At 40.7% G+C, this 17,107-nt stretch overlaps 1 protein-coding gene across 2 annotated transcripts in view; it reads left to right on the top strand.

The window, feature by feature from the left end:
• CADPS2 (calcium dependent secretion activator 2) overlaps positions 1 to 17,107 on the top strand; it is a 424,688-nt gene that overhangs the window by 391,948 nt on the left and 15,633 nt on the right. For both annotated transcript variants that reach the window (XM_069976609.1, XM_069976601.1), the window contains one exon: positions 7,561 to 7,668. In XM_069976609.1, the coding sequence (XP_069832710.1) occupies positions 7,561 to 7,668 (108 nt within the window). The remainder of the gene's footprint in view (positions 1 to 7,560; positions 7,669 to 17,107) is intronic.

Here is a 17,107-nt window from a genome sequence, read left to right as displayed (position 1 = left end):
ATGCCATCTTATGGCCATGTTATTGCCATCAGTAGAGAAGAAAGTCCTCTTTGATCCCAGCCGTTGGGCAGTAATATACCCTGTATGGATTGGTTTAGATCCTGAACCCACCCCACACTCCATGGATGATAATTGGATATTTTGGGTAGGAGATAAAGGGGTATTTCTGTCTCCTAAAAAGATGGCATATTGCTAAAATATGTGTAAATTATATATACAAAGAACTGTAACTGATATTGATCCGATATCGGAAGGTGATTGAATTCTATGTACATAGTACCTGTTAAGACATAAAGAGCTCAGATGCTTGAACATAGCAGTGTCAATTGAAAATAGCTGCTACAAGTGAGTTATATACAGCATTTGTCACTACTTACTAAAAAAACTGTAAGGATTTCCTGCCTCTTACTGAGCCAGATTCTAAGGTTAGCCCAGATAAATCAAATACAAGAATGAGTGTTAAAAATATTGAATACGGTGCAAAATTACTGTTGCAGCTATTACAGTATAAGTCTAATGCAGCAGCACAGGACAGAGAGAGTAATATGGATGTAGGTGCACGCCACACCAAACTGGATCCAGGTCTGTAAAGGTTTCACAAATAAAGTATGCAGAGACAGCACCTCCAAAGCAATGTTTTGATGAGCGAACCTGCCGAGGTTCGGGTTTGTATGAACCTGAACTCTCAGCTTCTGACTGCCGCTGTCTGCCCACTCGGTGGAGAGGTTGGATACAGCCGGAGGACCACCTAGAAAACTGGGATACAGCCATAGTGACCAGTGTGACGTTTTGGCTCCACTAAAGCCTTTTTCAAGTACGTGATACAACACAGTGAATACACACAGTATTTATGGGGTTAAAGAAATCATCATCAATTTTCTCATTACAAAAATCATCTTCAAAGTTCATACATAAACATGCATTTATGAACTTTCATGATGATTTTTGTAAAGAGCAAATGATTTGTTTCACTCTCTAAATTCACTCTGTTGTATCACCTGTTTGCAAAAGGTTTCAGTTGAGGCGAAACGCCACACTGCTGTGCATTAATACTCATATTGCTTTGGAGGAGCTGTCTCTGCATACTTTATTTGTTGCAGCTATTATTTTAAGGTGGATACGTATGAAGATGGCCATAAACAGTAAATGTTAAAAGTTTACATACTATAGTATGTACTAAAAAGCAGACTCTTAAATTTATTCTTAAGACTATATTTACAAACTGTAAAATTAAATAAAAAAAATGTCCTTAATAGAGATGAGCGAACCCCGAGCATGCTCGAGTCCATCCGAACCCGAGCGTTCGCCATTTGATTAGCGGTGGCTGCTGAAGTTGGATAAAGCCCTAAGGCTATGTGGAAATCATGGATATAGTCATTGGCTGTATCCATGTTTTCCAGACAACCTTAGAGCTTTATCCAACTTCAGCAGCCACCGCTAATCAAATGCCGAACGATCGGGTTCGGATGGACACGAGCATGCTCGAGGTTCGCTCATCTCTAGTCCTTAAGTTTGAGGTTAAAATACAGTGGCTCCTCAACACATAATATTAATTGGTTCCAGGACGACCATTGTATGTTGAAACCATTGTATGTTGAGACCAAAACTCTGTGGAAAACTGTGGAACTCCACATAAAAACTTGTTTTCTATTTAGGCTGGGTTCACACTACGTATATTTCAGTCAGTATTGTGGTCCTCATATTGCAACCAAAACCAGGAGTGGATTAAAAACACAGAAAGGATCTGTTCACACAATGGTGAAATTGAGTGCATGGCCGTCATTTAATGGCAAATATTTGCTGGTATTTTAAAACAACGGCTGTTGTATTGAAATAATGGCCGTTATTTACTGTTATATGGCGGCCATCCACTCAATTTCAACATTGTATGAACAGAGCCTTTCTGTGTTTTTAATCCACTCCTGGTTTTGGTTGCAATATGAGGACCACAATACTGACTGAAATATACGTAGTGTGAACCCAGCCTTAAAGTACATTAAAAGTCTATCAGTAATATGTGTGTGTCAGTGAGTGTCTGTGTCAGTAATGTGTGTGTCAGTAAGTGTCTGTGTCAGTAATGTGTCTGTCACTGTCCGTAATATGTGTTTGTGTTAGTGGTGTCTCAAGTCATTGTGCATAGTATGTGGATGATTGGTGCATAGTGAATGGATGGATGGATGGATAGATGAGGGGCCTGCTGAGGCTATATCACCCAAGGGCTTGTGAAAACCTGGAGCCGGCCCTGTATGGGACACTATTGGGGAGCTGATTACTATTGAAGGGGGACTGAGTAAATATATGGAACACTATTGAGGGGGGTGACTACTGTATAGGGCACTATTATGGAATTACCATTTATTATGAAATTATGGCATCCATGACACTGTCATACATAATGCCCATGATGCTAGATGCCTCCTGCCATAGAGGAGCCAGCATACTAGGCTAATATACAGCCATCCCCATAGGACAATGGTACATTCATTGGATGGTACATGCGGCAGGGATGTCGACACTACTCTGACAGTGACAAGAACTCTGCATGCATGCTTCAATAAATATCAAGGTTGGTCCACAACAATTTTTTTTTAAGTTTAGCCCTCTATATATTTGAGTTTGACACCCCTGATATGCATGATACTGAATAACCCTAAAATAACCTGAGTCTAGAGATGAGCGAACCGGATTCGAGTTGATCCGAACCTTCGGTATTTGATTAGCTGGGGCTGCTGAACTTGGATAAAGCTCTAAGGTTGTCTGGAAAACATGGATACAGCCAATGACTATATCCATGTTTTCCACATAGCCTTATGGCTTTATCCAAGTTCAGCAGCCACTGCTAATCACATGCCGAAAGTTCGGGTTCGGATCGACTCAAGCATGCTCGAGGTTTGCTCATCTCTACCTGAGTCTGCTTTATTGCAATAAAACTTGCTGAATTGATAGTGTATGCTCAGAACGTAAGTGACCCTTGCCAATATAAAAATGTCTGCAAGGAGTGTAGTTGTAATTGACAGATCTCACCAGCTGCTGCTATCGCTCTTTATGTGTACTGTATTTTAATTTTTGTATTATCCAACAGCAGTCTTTTTGTAAATATGTTTGTATGATAGCATGTTACCATATGTTGCTATTTCTGGGAATGCAAATTGTTTTAATTTAGGAGCCCCATTAATATTTAATTTAAATGCAGCCAAGTTCATAGTTTTAGTTTTACTCAAAATAAAAGTAAAAATTTCATGTTATTTGGCTTATAAGATGGCATATTTGAAATCTTGTAAATACTATGGCAGATGCTACATTTCTCAGAATGACTGAAGTATGAATTTCTAAAAGCTACAAATTTAGATGAAAATAAAAAAAACCTATAGTCATTTTTTGACCCTGTACCAATAGAAATGTGCATTTTAACCCATTAAATGGTTGCCAAGGGTTTCTAAACAAAAATGATAAGATGAACAAAATGTTGTTTCTATAATTTAGTTAGATTTCTTGGCATCTCTTATTGAGACGGATTTACTTCAGTGAGGTAACTTATCTTTTTTTTTTCCCCTTTCTCAAGCATATGGTTGAGGCAGGGCTGGAGTTGAAAAGCGAGGGAGCAAACTAGGCAGGTAATGGCTGTCCAGTCCAGATGAAAGATAGGAATAATAGGAATAAGTACAGAGTGTTTAGTGTATAGTGTTTTTCTGTAATAGTACAGTTATGTTATTGAGTAACTATTGAGTGGTTATTGCATAGTGCTCATGATATGTATTCGTTTTAGTCTTGTATATTGGTAATATTAGTCTTTGTATATTTTCTATACATTAGTATGCGTTGTAGTATGGTGATAATGGACTTAGGGATGTATTACACAGCCCTAGCCACTTAATAACTAAGTGCTGGTCTTCTTGATCGGCACTAGTTTACTAAGTATATTACACAGCTCAGAAAACGTGTGGCCAGGGCTGTGTTGCTGACAGACAGTGAGTTTCAAGAATGTCAGGAACGAGCAATCAGCTGACCAAGAGCATTGGCTCATTCAACTGCAGATTGCTGGCTTATTTACACAGGGCAAAATCCGCCCCTTTGGCTGATAATTGGCCCATGTAATAGGGTCTTTACTTTTTGGGAGTGGCAAGCCCATAGCTTTGCAACTATGGTTTTTAAGAGATGACGGAAAACCTCTACCTACCCATTCCACTGCAGAAAACTGCCACTGGCTATACATGCAAATAAATGGCTAAATGTGCATTACTTAAAATACATGAACGGGTTAGGTCTGCTATAACAGCCAAACAAATTCTTCTCTATACTTAGCTATACCTAGCTTGCATTTTCAGGTAAAATGAACAGTGAGACAGTAAGAAAAAATTCTCACTGTTCATTGCTTACATAGCTGAGTTTTGAAACTTTGTTTCATCACTGAAAAGGCCAGCAGTGATGGGACTGATGAGGCCTTTATCTATTTGCAAAACTGAAACAAAGTCCCACCAGTAATCTGGGGTCAGATCTCAGACTTGTGTAAAAATGGTTCTTGACTCTGACTTCTGACAATGTCCTAAAATGGGCACTGTAATCCTGCTTGCTTTCAACATTTCAGGTTTGAAGATCGTTGCCCAGACATAATTGCAATTAACCTGGACCGTTCAAACCTGTGAGATGCTATATTAGTGTAAATGATACTTATTTCCAGACTATTAGCTGACATTTGAGAGCCATGTAACCAGTTTCTAAAATGTCACTTTGTTTTTTTATGACCATCAAAAATACCTATTGCTTTATTAGATGCCAATTAAGAAAAAACTGTGTATAAAGAATTCTAGTTGCAATAAATCTTAAACCGTGCAGAAGTGGCAAATGCTGTGTAAGTGTACATAGAAATGGCCATATTTAAGACAATTTATTCTATGTTTTATGTAAAGGCTGAATCTGCTGTCTACACTGTATATGGTCCATGGCTTACACTGTAAGAATATTTTCATTAAAGCGACTCTGTACCCACAATCTGACCCCCCCCCCCCCCCAAACCACTTGTACCTTCGGATAGCTGCTTTTAATCCAAGATCTGTCCTGTGGTCCGTTCTGCAGGTGATGCAGTTATAGTCCTCAAAAACAACTTTTAAACTGATGTGGCCTACATTGTGTATGCATTAGGCTGGCGCAACCTCTCTGTCCCTCCTCCCCACCCTCTTCATCATTAGGAATGCTCCAGGCAGATTGCCTCCTATTCTCCACCTGTGTCAGCCTGGCACATGGGCTGGATCGATAAGGCACCTGAGCAATGTTCAGCATAGAGAAAATTTTCCAGTGGCATTCCTAATGATGAAGAGGGTGGGGAAGGGGGACAGAGGGGTGGTGCAAAGTTAGGGCACAGATACTCCCGTTGGGCACAGGGCTGTAAGTTTAAAAGCTGTTTTTTAGGACAATAACTGCATCACCTTCCGAACGGACCACAGGACAGATCTTTTCAACCATCTAAAGGTACAAGTGGTTTGGGGGGGTCAGACTGAGGGTACAGTCGCTTTAAATTGTATGCAGCCCTAGGGAGTCCTGGGGAAAAATGGATACAGCCTTTGGACTTAGGACTGCATACAATTTCTTCAGCAAAGTGTACGGGTTTGGATGAACTTGGGCGTGCTTGATGTTTGCTCATCTCTAATCACAATTATAAAAAATTAAACTAAACTAATAACACACACCATTATGCTTCTCAAGTCTTTTTTTATTCAGCTACTTAGCTAAACATCCACAACTGTCAATGGAGTAAAAGTAGGTAAAGATTTCAATGTAATAACCCCCCTTTAGCAGCAATCACCTTCAGCAAAATCTTCTTGTAGCTGTACATAAGATGTGTGTAATTATGGACCATTCCTCACTGCAAATGTTTCAATAAATGCCTTGCATACACAGCTCTCTTCAGATCATGTCACAGTATTTCTATATGCTTGAAGAGGTTATCCAGGATTAGAGAAACAAAGCTGCTTTCTTCAAGAAACATCACCCAACAATTTTCAGTTTGAGGTCATGGACAGCAGCCCTTATGTTGTTTTATTTCACCTTTAAATTCGTTGTTCTCTAAGTAGTCACAAGGCCCTGAGGCTGCAAACAATTACGCTCCTTTCACCAGGCTTCTCAAATGGAATGAGGTGTTGGCATGCATTGACCCTTTTCCTCCAAACATAGATTTACATCTTAAGTTTAAAACATTATTTATCCAGTAACTTTTGACCTGTCCTCAGACATCTCAAAAGCTACTGATCACAACGTGTCTCACCCTTGAGACCCACTGCAATCCCGAGATAAAGCCATGTGAGTGCACCCAACTCCCCCTGTCATCTGAGGAGTGGAGGGCACTGTACTGCTGCACACTCTGGCGATCTTAAGATCGCAGCAGGTCTCAGAAGTGAGACTCAATGTGATCAGTAACTTTTGACACGTCTGAAGACAAATCAAAAGTTACCGAAAATTATAGTAATGCTTTAAAAGTTGCACTTTTGTTTCATATATCGATACAACATTTTCCCCAGAGCATTGTAGAAGCTGTTTAGAAGCCACAGTATTTTTGTTTGTTTATTTATTTATTTTACAGCAGTGGCTTTGTTTGTGGTCTCCTCCTATAAACACAAATCTTGTTCAGTGTTTTATAATAGTGAGCACATAAACAGGTTTTGCAGAGTCCTCTTTAATTTTTTTCCTGTTGAGTGCTTTCTCACCTCTTTCAGGATCTTACACTCCTAAGGAGAGTAGCAACAATTCAGAATTTTTTTTTAACTAAAGATTCATATACACCTGGGTCATTAGCAATGCATTAGGATCCTTTTCCAGATGCATGCATTTTTATAACAGTCTCCTGAGGTCTTCCAACATTATCTCCTGTTAAAAACAACCCCCATTGAAAATAGGCTCATGAGAAGTCTTTTTAACAGAGGTTTGTTTACTTTAACAGTACAGTGGTACCTTGGTTTAAGAGTAACTTGGTTTAAGAGCGTTTTGATATAAGAGCTCACAGTTTTTCAAAATTATGACTTGGTTTAAGAGCATTGCTTTGGTTTAAGAGCTCCCTGTACTGTGGGAGCGCGCATGGAGGAGGGGCATGGTCTGCATAGTGGGGTCTACAGCCCTGTACTCAGACCCAGAAGGTCTTCCTCACCTTCCAAATCATACCAGATCCACTTCAGGCTGGGTCTTGCATCATCACATATTCTGCTGTTTCTGAATGTTTGTTTAATTAATTTTACATGTTATTCAGAATAATAAATCATTATTTTTGGAGTGTGGAACCAATTGTCTGCATTTCTGTGATTTCTTATGGGAAAATTTGCTTTGGTTTAAGAGTGGATTTGGATTACAAGCACAGTCCCGGAACAAATTATGCTCGTAATCCAAGGCACCACTGTATATCAAATTGTGTGCGATTAATTTAGATAGATTATTCTGGTCTATAATTGATAACAATCACATGATTCCACATGGGTCACTAACTTTTCCTTGAAACTGTTTGCACAGGTATATAATTTAGAACTTATTTAAAAAAAAAAAAAACATGATAGTAATAAATTAATGTCTGCCTTTCAGAAGCCTGGAATGGACCTTGCAGATACCTACATAACATTTGTGCGACAAAATCAAGATATCTTGCGAGAAAAAGTTAATGAGGAAATGTACATAGAAAAGTTATTTGATGTAAGTAATTCTTGTTTATAATATGTTACTAATGTTGTATGTATAGTTACTACCTTTACTACCATTACCATTACCACTACCATTTACAGTATGTTCTCTCTCTTTACATATATAGGCTTATAAAAGCGCTTAAAGGGAAACTGTCAGCAGGTTAGACGAATGTAACCTGCCGATATGTCACTTTTGTGCATGAAGTGCTTAGAATTAGTGAAAGTCCCTTGCCTTCATTCTCTGTACTATTCCTGTGAAGTTAGTAGTTAGATCCTATCACTAATTGGGTGGTTTGGAGCACGGGGGGCAAGGGTGCCGTGCCCAGAGCACTGATTTTGCTGGCGCTTTATCTAACTAGTAACCCCACAAGAACAGTGCCTATCCAGATGTATTTTACTTCCATGGTCAAGATATAAAATGTGTATCTTGTAATCTTCTAGGAAAACACAGAAAAACAAAAAGTTGTTCCCATTATTAATAATTGATAATCGTAATATTTCATTATTATTGCACTTGGTGGTTTGGTTTTCACTGCTATCAACCAGTCAACAGCTTTTCTTCTATTTTAGTGCTTATGCTTGTTCAAGCTTAATCATCTTTTCCAACACAATAGTTTTTGTTATTGTTGAGTTTATGTCCAAACTAAAATGCTATAGCATGATTTGGGCCATGTGTGGAAGAACTGCCATGATTTGATCACAGATCTCATTTGTTGGACTTCTTTGCTGTCTGTGCCATATATAAACTGCCTTAGGAAGTTCCAAAGAATCTCTACCTTTTAGGTCCCTCTTTACTAGACATCCATAAAGATGATCAGGGGGGGGGGGATTTTGATTTTTGATCACTGCTCTATGTTATAGGACAAGCTCATGTTAGTAATGAAAGATCACAGTAATATACATATACTGTACATGGAAAGAGATATTGATATGCATGAGGGAAAAAAATCAGAAAGTTAACAATAACATTCACAAGTTTTAATTTGTATTAAAATTCTGTAATTTAATGTGTGAAAATAATTGTTATGAAAGCTTTGATGCCCTGTGGGGTAGAAAAATAACATCAATCCAGCTGGCACTCTTACAGAATAGTAAAACCATATTAACAATGTGTGCTTTGATTTGGACCTGCAACATATCTATCAGCAAATATTTCCTGTCTTAATAATGTGTGAACATGAAGAAGAAATAGAGCAAAACACAGATTTGAAGGATGTGATCTCTAATTGTGCCTTAAATTGATTAATAGTGTTTTATATTGGGACAATTGTGAGTCTGTAACATATAAAATCACAACAAGCAAGTTTGTGGTACCTGGTATTCCAGCTTAAAGCAGCTATCTAGTAACCTTTTAGTGCCTGACTGAATTTTTAAACATAGTTATAATAAGTTATAATACATACATTGATGTTAATTCTTCATAGTGTAAATAGTTACATTTAAAGACTCTTGAAGTGTAACTGTCATTTCTAGCACAAATCAATAGTACAAGCGATTTTAATAAACTCTGTAATAGGCAAAAGAGCTTCTTTCTGTATTCACAAGGCTGTTTTTTCAGTCATCTACATAAGGCTGACTTCACACTGCGTTTTTACAATCCATTTTTTTCTATCTTTTTTTTTTTTTTTTTTTTTTATAAAAAAACCCAGATACATTTGTGTGCATCCATTTTGATCCGTTTTTCCATTGCCTTCCATTATAAAAAAAAAAAAAAAGGATTAAAACGGATCTGGATTTTTTTTTAAATACACAAAAACATAGTCGACCTAATTTTCGTGTCCGTTAAAAAAACAAAAAAAAAGGATGCGTTTTGATCCTTTTTTTTTTTTTAAATAATGACCTTACAGAGAAGCAAAGTATAGAGAGGTTTTCTGTGTCCATTATAACCTATGGAGGGGGGAAGGGACTGAGGGGGATGAGTGAGCAGGAAGAGAAGAGAACCAGCCCTGCCATTTGAAGACTGTCTGGCCACAGAAAACTTTGGATTGTAAGGTAAGATTGCAGTATGTTGCGCTGTGCTGGCTCCTATATTGCAAACTGCAGGGGCTGGTTCTCTCCTCTTCCTGCTCACTCATCCCCCTCAGCCTCTTCACCTCCATAGGCTATAACAGACACAGCAAACCCTTCTTTACTTTGCTTCATTTGCTTCTCTGAAACAAATAAGAAGTTGGGGGGGAAAGGCAACCTTGTCAAAACAGAACAGCTCTCCTGATCCCAGTTTGTGTGTGGGATGATGATATTAGAGGTCACCTGAGCAGGGAGCACTCCCGGGTCATCCATTACTGTTTTAATATAAAATATTGTTTGTTACCTATACCATGCCTGATGAAGAGTGGATTGTGCCCTTGAAATGCGTTGCATTGAACAAAAGCCTAAATTTGATTCTACCCGAGTTGCCAGAGTTCTTTCCATTCAGATCAAGCACAGGGGAACGTGTTCCAGAAGGGTACTTTGCGCCAAACAAATTCCACCAACTTCTTCCCTGTGCTGTAGGAGAAGGGGTTGTAGGTAAAGTTTGTCTGTTTGCTGATGACCCAAAAGTGTGCAATAGGGTTAATATTCCTAGAGGTGTCAGTAATATAAAAATTTTTTTTAGCTTTGCTAGATAAGTGGTCCAAACAATAATAATAATAATAATAATTTTTATTTATATAGCGCCAACAGATTCCGCAGCACTTTACAATTCTGGAGGTACATACATAGACAAAAAATCGACTTTACATAGATACATATAATTATCCATACATGAGGAGTGAGGTCCCTGCTCGCATGCATGAGCTTACATACTATCAGGAGGGGGTGCAAGACAAAATGGCAGAGGGGCAAAGTGCATCGTTGTTCTTATGGTCCGGCCATCTATATAAATAAGGCAGTGCAGGTAAGGGGGGGTGAACCTGTCACCAGCCAATGAACCTGTCACCAGCCAATGCCTGCATGCACAGGTCTAAGTGCTTAAATGCTTGGTGTGTGTGTGTGCGTGTATGTATGTGTCTGTGTGTGTGTGCGTGGTGGAGGTGTCTGTGTGTGTGTGTGTGTGTGTGTGTGTGTGTGGAGGGGGGGTTGAGGGTTGAGTCAAAATTAGGGAACCTGGTAAGCCTGTTTGAACAGATGTGTTTTGAGGGCACGTTTGAAGCTTTGTGTATTGGTGGTGAGTCTGACAGTCTTGGGTAATGTATTCCATAGAACTGGTGCAGCTCGGGTGAAGTCCTGGAGACATCAGTATAGCGGCTGGACATGGGGATGAGCCTGGCCGCTGTATTGAGAATGGACTGGAGAGAGGAGAGTTTAGAGGAAGGAAGGCCGATTAGTAAGGAATTGCAGTAGTCAAGACGGGAATGAATCAGAGCGACAATGAGAGTTTTAGCAGATTCGACAGGAAGGAAGGGACGGATTTTAGAGATGTTTTTTAGATGCAGATTACAGGAACGTGAAAGAGATTCAATGTGAGGAGTGAAGGAAAGATCTGAGTCAAACATAACCCCAAGGCAGCGGGCTTGCTGTGTAGGGGCTATGGTCGCACCACAGACAGAGATGGAGATGTCAGGTGGAAACAGTTCAACTTTGCCAAAAGTAAAATAATACACTTGGGGAGAAAGAGTATTCTATCCGAGTATCATATCGTCAGTTTTGTGTTGGCAAAGACTGCAGAGCAGAAGGATTTAGGGGTAGTGATTTCTGACAGCCTTAAAATGAGTCACCAGTGCAGCCACACAGTAGGGCAAACTAATCATATGCTGTGCTGTAAAGATAGAGGTATCTGGAATACTGTGTCCAGTTCTGGAGGTCACTCCTAAAAAGGGATATTGATAAAATAGAACAGGTCCAAAGATGGGCTAAATGGTAGAGGGTGTCAGGCATAAAAAATATAAGGAAAGACTTAAAGTGTCACTGTCATTATAACTTTCAAAATCTAAAACAACAGTAGATACTTCACCTGATCCTGGCTCCAGCTTGCATTGGCGGTTCCCGGTGTCTTCAGCAGGGGACCAGGTGAAGTATATGCTCCAGCCAGCCCCCGCCCGCAGCCCCTTTAACACCTCCCGCAGCCCCAGCCGCCCGCTCCGGCTTGCTGAAGACACCGGGAACTGCCAAAGTAAGCAGGAGCCGGGATCAGGTGAAGTATCATCTCTCTCTCTCTCTCTATATATATATATATATATATATATATATATATATATATATATATATATATATATAAAACATACAAATTTTATTTTATAGTAAAACCAGGTAAATATTAAACATGAACATAGCCTAAGGGTGAAGCTATGTGGAATTGCAATGTGGTTGCTTTGCTGTTGGTCACGTGCAAGAGCTTCTTCTAAAATGCTGCTGTTAACCTTTTGAGTTTTTTTCACACATGCCAGTTGGTGCTATTTAGCAGTTAGGGGGAGTTTAGATTAACCCTTTAATGACTACCTATGTGTGTTTTTACAGAAATGACTAGGCTATACTAGGAGCTTAGGCTATACTGCTGCCTTTTTACACAGGCAGTCTAGCAGCATGCCTACAACTTGCAATGCCAGAAGCATGACTGTATGCATTGCTTTGTCACCATTATGCTGATAGGCATAAAACACTGCCCTTTGAGGCTGCGTTCACACTACGTATATTTCAGTCAGTATTGCGACCAAAACCAGGAGTGGATTAAAAACACAGAAAGGCTCTGTTCACACAATGTTGAAATTGAGTGGATGGCCGCCATATAACAGTAAATAACTGCCATTATTTCAATATAACGGCCGTTGTTCTAAAATAAATATTTGCCATTAAATGGCAGCCATCCACTCAATGTCAACATTGTGTGAACAGATCCTTTCTGTGTTTTTAATCCACACCTGGTTTTGGTTGCAATACTGACTGAAATATACTGACAGAAATATGCATATACTGACTGAAATCAGGGCCGTTTCTAGCACCGTGCAGGCCGGGCCACTGCACGGGGCGCTGACAGCTAGGGGGCGCCCTCCCTCACCACACAGCATCAGTGATGTTCTGCACAGGGCAGCAGGCTCAGACTTTGGAGCGCCCACACACACAGTACCTGGCTCCTGGGGGCTCCTTTGTGGCCTGTGACCAGAGGGAAGAGGATAGAGGAGGCAGCAGGGACTCCCCCACGTTTCCCCCTGTGGCTCTGCAGAGCATCCAGCACAGGCAGCAGCTCCAGTCTGAGAACGTCTCCTCCCCCGACCCGGCCTGCACACAGCTGAGGAGAGCGTCTATGTAAGTGCTGCTGTCTGTCTGGAGGGGGAGAGGGGGGGTCACTGTGGGGGATCAGCAGTGTTGGGGTGTATGTGAATGTGATTGTTGGGTGGGGGGGCAGCTTCATACCCCACAGTCTATACTTTCTCATCTTCCCTCTAACTTTCATCCTTTCCCCATAGCTCTCAAGACTCTGCAGCTTCAGTCGGGAGGAGGGGGTGGGGGAGGGTTATTAGCATAGGACCTGTGTCTGGTGATTTAACCCTTCCTAGACTGCACCCAGCTACAAAAAGCTACTCCACTATATTTGTGTGTAAAGAGTTCAATGTGCAAAGGTATGTGTGATATCCTATGTAATGTATAGTGTGCTGTGTGTGATATCCTATGTTATGTATAGTGTGCTGTGTGTGATATCCTGTTAAGTATAGTGTGCTGTGTGTGATATCCTATGTAATATATAGTGTGCTGTGTGTGTGTGATATCCTATGTAATGTATAGTGTGCTGTGTGTGATATCCTATGTAATGTATAGTGTGCTGTGTGCAGGGGCGGATAAACTTTCCTATAGGCCCCGGGCTGTTCACCAAGCCTGGGCCCCCCACCCCACTGTAACTATGGAAGCTTTAGCCTGGCGTTCATAGTACAGGACAGATAATGTCATGATGTCCTGATTTGTGCAAAATTGCCATAAAAAAACCTGTGATTTTTGCAAATCATAGCGGAAGTGTAGCCAGGAGACAGTACACCGCTGAATGGATAAGTCTTTTTGGGTGGTCATGGGCCCCCCAGGAGCTCAGGGCCCCGGGCTGCCGCCCAAAATGCCCCTATTATAATCCACTACTGGCGTGTGTGATATCCTATGTAATGTATAGTGTGCTGTGTGTGACATCCTATGTTATGTATAGTGTGCTGTTTGTGTTCTATGTATGTGTGATGTCCATACTGTGTAGTATACAAGTATAGTGTGTGTATGTATTTGTTTGTGTGTGTGTGTATATATAATTGTATGTAAATACATATCTATTGATCTGTCTGTATATACACTAGAGATGAGACAACTTAGGGTAGCTTCACACATACTGGATTCGCAGCAGATCTCACGCTGCGAGTTTGGAAGTGTGATTTGCAATGGGGTTACATACCCACAACTCGCAGCATGAAATCCGATGCGAATCCGGTAAGTGTGAAGCTATCCTTACAGTAAGGTCCAGAACCAGACCCGCATGTTGCAGCTGTTGATAACGCAGCCTGGAAAAGAAAAAAGATACAGCTACAGCATCCGATTCTGGTTCAGGTTCAAACTTACCATGGGTTTATAAGGGCACATCCACACATACCGCATTTGCAGTAAATTTCACGCTGGGAGTATCACAGTGAAATCTGCTGCTATACTGATTTCTATTCCAGTCTATGGCGTTCCATTCTTCCATTCCTGAGGCGGATTTTCATTCCTCTGGAAGAATGTATAGTGCCATAGACTTGTAAAAGATAAAGCAAATCATTAACTTAGATTTTCCCGATAATGCTACTAGCGGTGCCCGGAAGATGGCAAGATTCTTCCTTACCCTGTGTTCTATGTCTTCTGTAGAAATGTAGGTGCTGAAACCATCTAATATTTTGGCGCATGAAACAAGCAGAGAGCCAGGAACTAGTCATCTGGGCTGTGACTAGTCATGGCTCTCTGCCTGTCCGTGAGCTCTGCAGGATGACTGACAGGAAAATAGGTCGGTTAGAAGCCTCTTTTCCTGTCAGTCATATCAGAACACATTCTTTTTTTTTAACGTACACAAAAATTCAGTCTACTGTGTTTTTGTGTATGTTAAAAAAACAGAAGTCAATGGAAAAACAGATCAGAACGAATGCACACGAGCATCCATTTTTCCATACATTTTTTTATCCGTTTTTTGGAAAAACATCGCAAAAAAGTAGTGTGAACCCAGCCTTAGTAAATTCAGAGCGGCCTTCTCCTGAACAAATGCGCCTCCAACTACAACAGCTGCAAACACTACAACTCCCAGCATGTACTGAAAGTCCACAGCCCTCAGAATATACTGGAAGTTGAAGTAAAAATGAACAGACACCTCAAGGTGTTGTCATCTCACAAGCTATAACTTCCAGTATACCCTGAGAGCTTCATAAGTGTAAGGCATTCTGAGAGTTGTAGTTGTTATTTAATGAAGCTGTGGTGTCTCTTCTCACTGGTTCCTTCTGTAGGTGTCCCCCAGTATCAGCCCTTCCAGGAGTCCAGGACACATGTTCCATATAGGGGCGCTCTGCAGTGTGTATCCCACCCAGACCTCGCACCTCACTCAGCAGTGATTGATAGCGGCCCCCCATTAATAGGAGGTGGGGGGGGGGGCGCTTTTCTCAAGAGTCGCCCTGTTGCCAAAATGGCCTAGAAATTGCCCTGACTGAAATATACGTAGTGTGAACGCAGCCTAATTATATGAACAATCAGAAGATCTTTGCTGAACACACAGAAAGCCAGCAGGAGGACCAGGGGATGAAGGGGGATAGGGAATAGGGAGCTGCCTGGACAGTCCTTATATTGTCCAGGTGTCCCATTGAAGTCAGCAGTGCTCTGCTGCCGCCACTCCTAGTACACGGAACGATGAGCAGCACTGATTGTAATCAGCTGATTGTGGTCTTTTAACATGAGCTGTTACACCAAAGATTATCAGCTGGATAGCCGGTAATCGCCAAGTACAGAGATAGTCGTTTGGTGTAATGGGGCCCTTAGGCTAGGACCACACTGCATTTTTGCATCCATTTCACTGTATCCGTCTTAGTATGTATATTTTAACGCACAGAAAAATGCGGTCAAACATTTTTTGTGAGCGTGATTTTTTTTTTGTGCGGAACTGACAGCGTGAAATCAGTAGACTACACTATTCTATACCTTGAGACTCTTTAAAAAAGTATCCGTTTAATAAATACTATTTTAGCCTAGTGATGATGGAAATCATCTGGGAAACTCCTTTCTCTTCTTTTCTTAGAGTCCCTCCAGCACACAGCAACCCAACATTCAACATTCAAATATGTGTCAGGTAGCTGTGAGTAGTACAACTTCTCTGGGGGGGGGGGCTCTGGAGGAGGAGGGGAAGACATGTTGGCATCCTTGGGGAAAGCTTTGATTTTGTTCTTTTATGGAAAGTTACAGCCTCCTATCTGAGGTATACGTCACATGTCAAGAAATGAAAATACCCTGTTATCAATTTATACATGCAGTTCCAGGAGGGATGCAACAGAGATTTCTAAGGAAAGATGCTTTTGAGGGATTCCAGTATGTACGAAAATGTGTAATTTCTGCAGCCTTATCAGATGTAAAGCATAATAGGGGAGAGTTACCAAACTGGTGTAGAGTAGACTTGGCTCAGTTGCCCCTTGCAACCAATCAGATTTCACCTTTCATTTTCCAAGGAATCTGAGAGGAATGAAAAGTGAAATCTGATTGGTTGCTAGGGGCAACAGAGCCAGTTGTACTTTACACCCCTTCGATAAATCTCCCTCAATACATTTATGGAAACATCATTTTAAAAACATGGGGGTAGATTTACCAAGCCTTCTTATAGTAAGTTTCTCTTTGTTGCCCATAGCAAACAGAGCTCAGCTCTGTTCTCATGTTCTCATGTTCAACTTCTCATGTTGCTCTGGTTAAAAAAAAAATCTAATTTGTTGCTGTGGGCAACAAGGAGAATCTTATTATAAGAATGGTCAATAAATCTCCCCCATAATGCGCTTCCACAAGACAGAAAACAACCATGCGTATGCATTTTAAACCATATGCTTCTTTTTTAGCTGCTCTGAGCAGTCTACAATTGCGCATTCACATGAAGCTGCGGGCCATCATCAGGAACTCCTGGCATCATGTATTATTATGACACTGGAAGCTCCAGACCTATTCGTATCTTCCCATTACTCCAGAGACACAGCTGCTGAAAGAGTTGAATAGTTTCAGAGCACCAGTTTCTGGTATCATAATTATACATGACGCCAGGAGTTCCCGATGCCGGCTCGCAACTTCCTGCTCCATGCCATCTGTGATCTTAATGCGTAGTGTATGAATGTAAAAGTGAGTGTATGAATGCGCCCTTAAAGGAAACTGCTGCAACTTAACTGAATGTGCAATAGTCTGCAGTATAATTATCGTGCCTTTACACAGAGAGATTTATCTGACAGATTTTTTAAGACAAAGCCAAGAATGGATTTGAAAAGAGAAGAAATCTCAGTCTTTCCTTTACAACCTGT

The sequence above is a fragment of the Dendropsophus ebraccatus genome, chromosome 1, assembly GCF_027789765.1.
Source record: "Dendropsophus ebraccatus isolate aDenEbr1 chromosome 1, aDenEbr1.pat, whole genome shotgun sequence".
NCBI lineage: Eukaryota > Metazoa > Chordata > Amphibia > Anura > Hylidae > Dendropsophus > Dendropsophus ebraccatus.
Note: the sequence above shows the minus strand (reverse complement) of the source record. Positions and strands in the feature narration are given on the sequence as shown.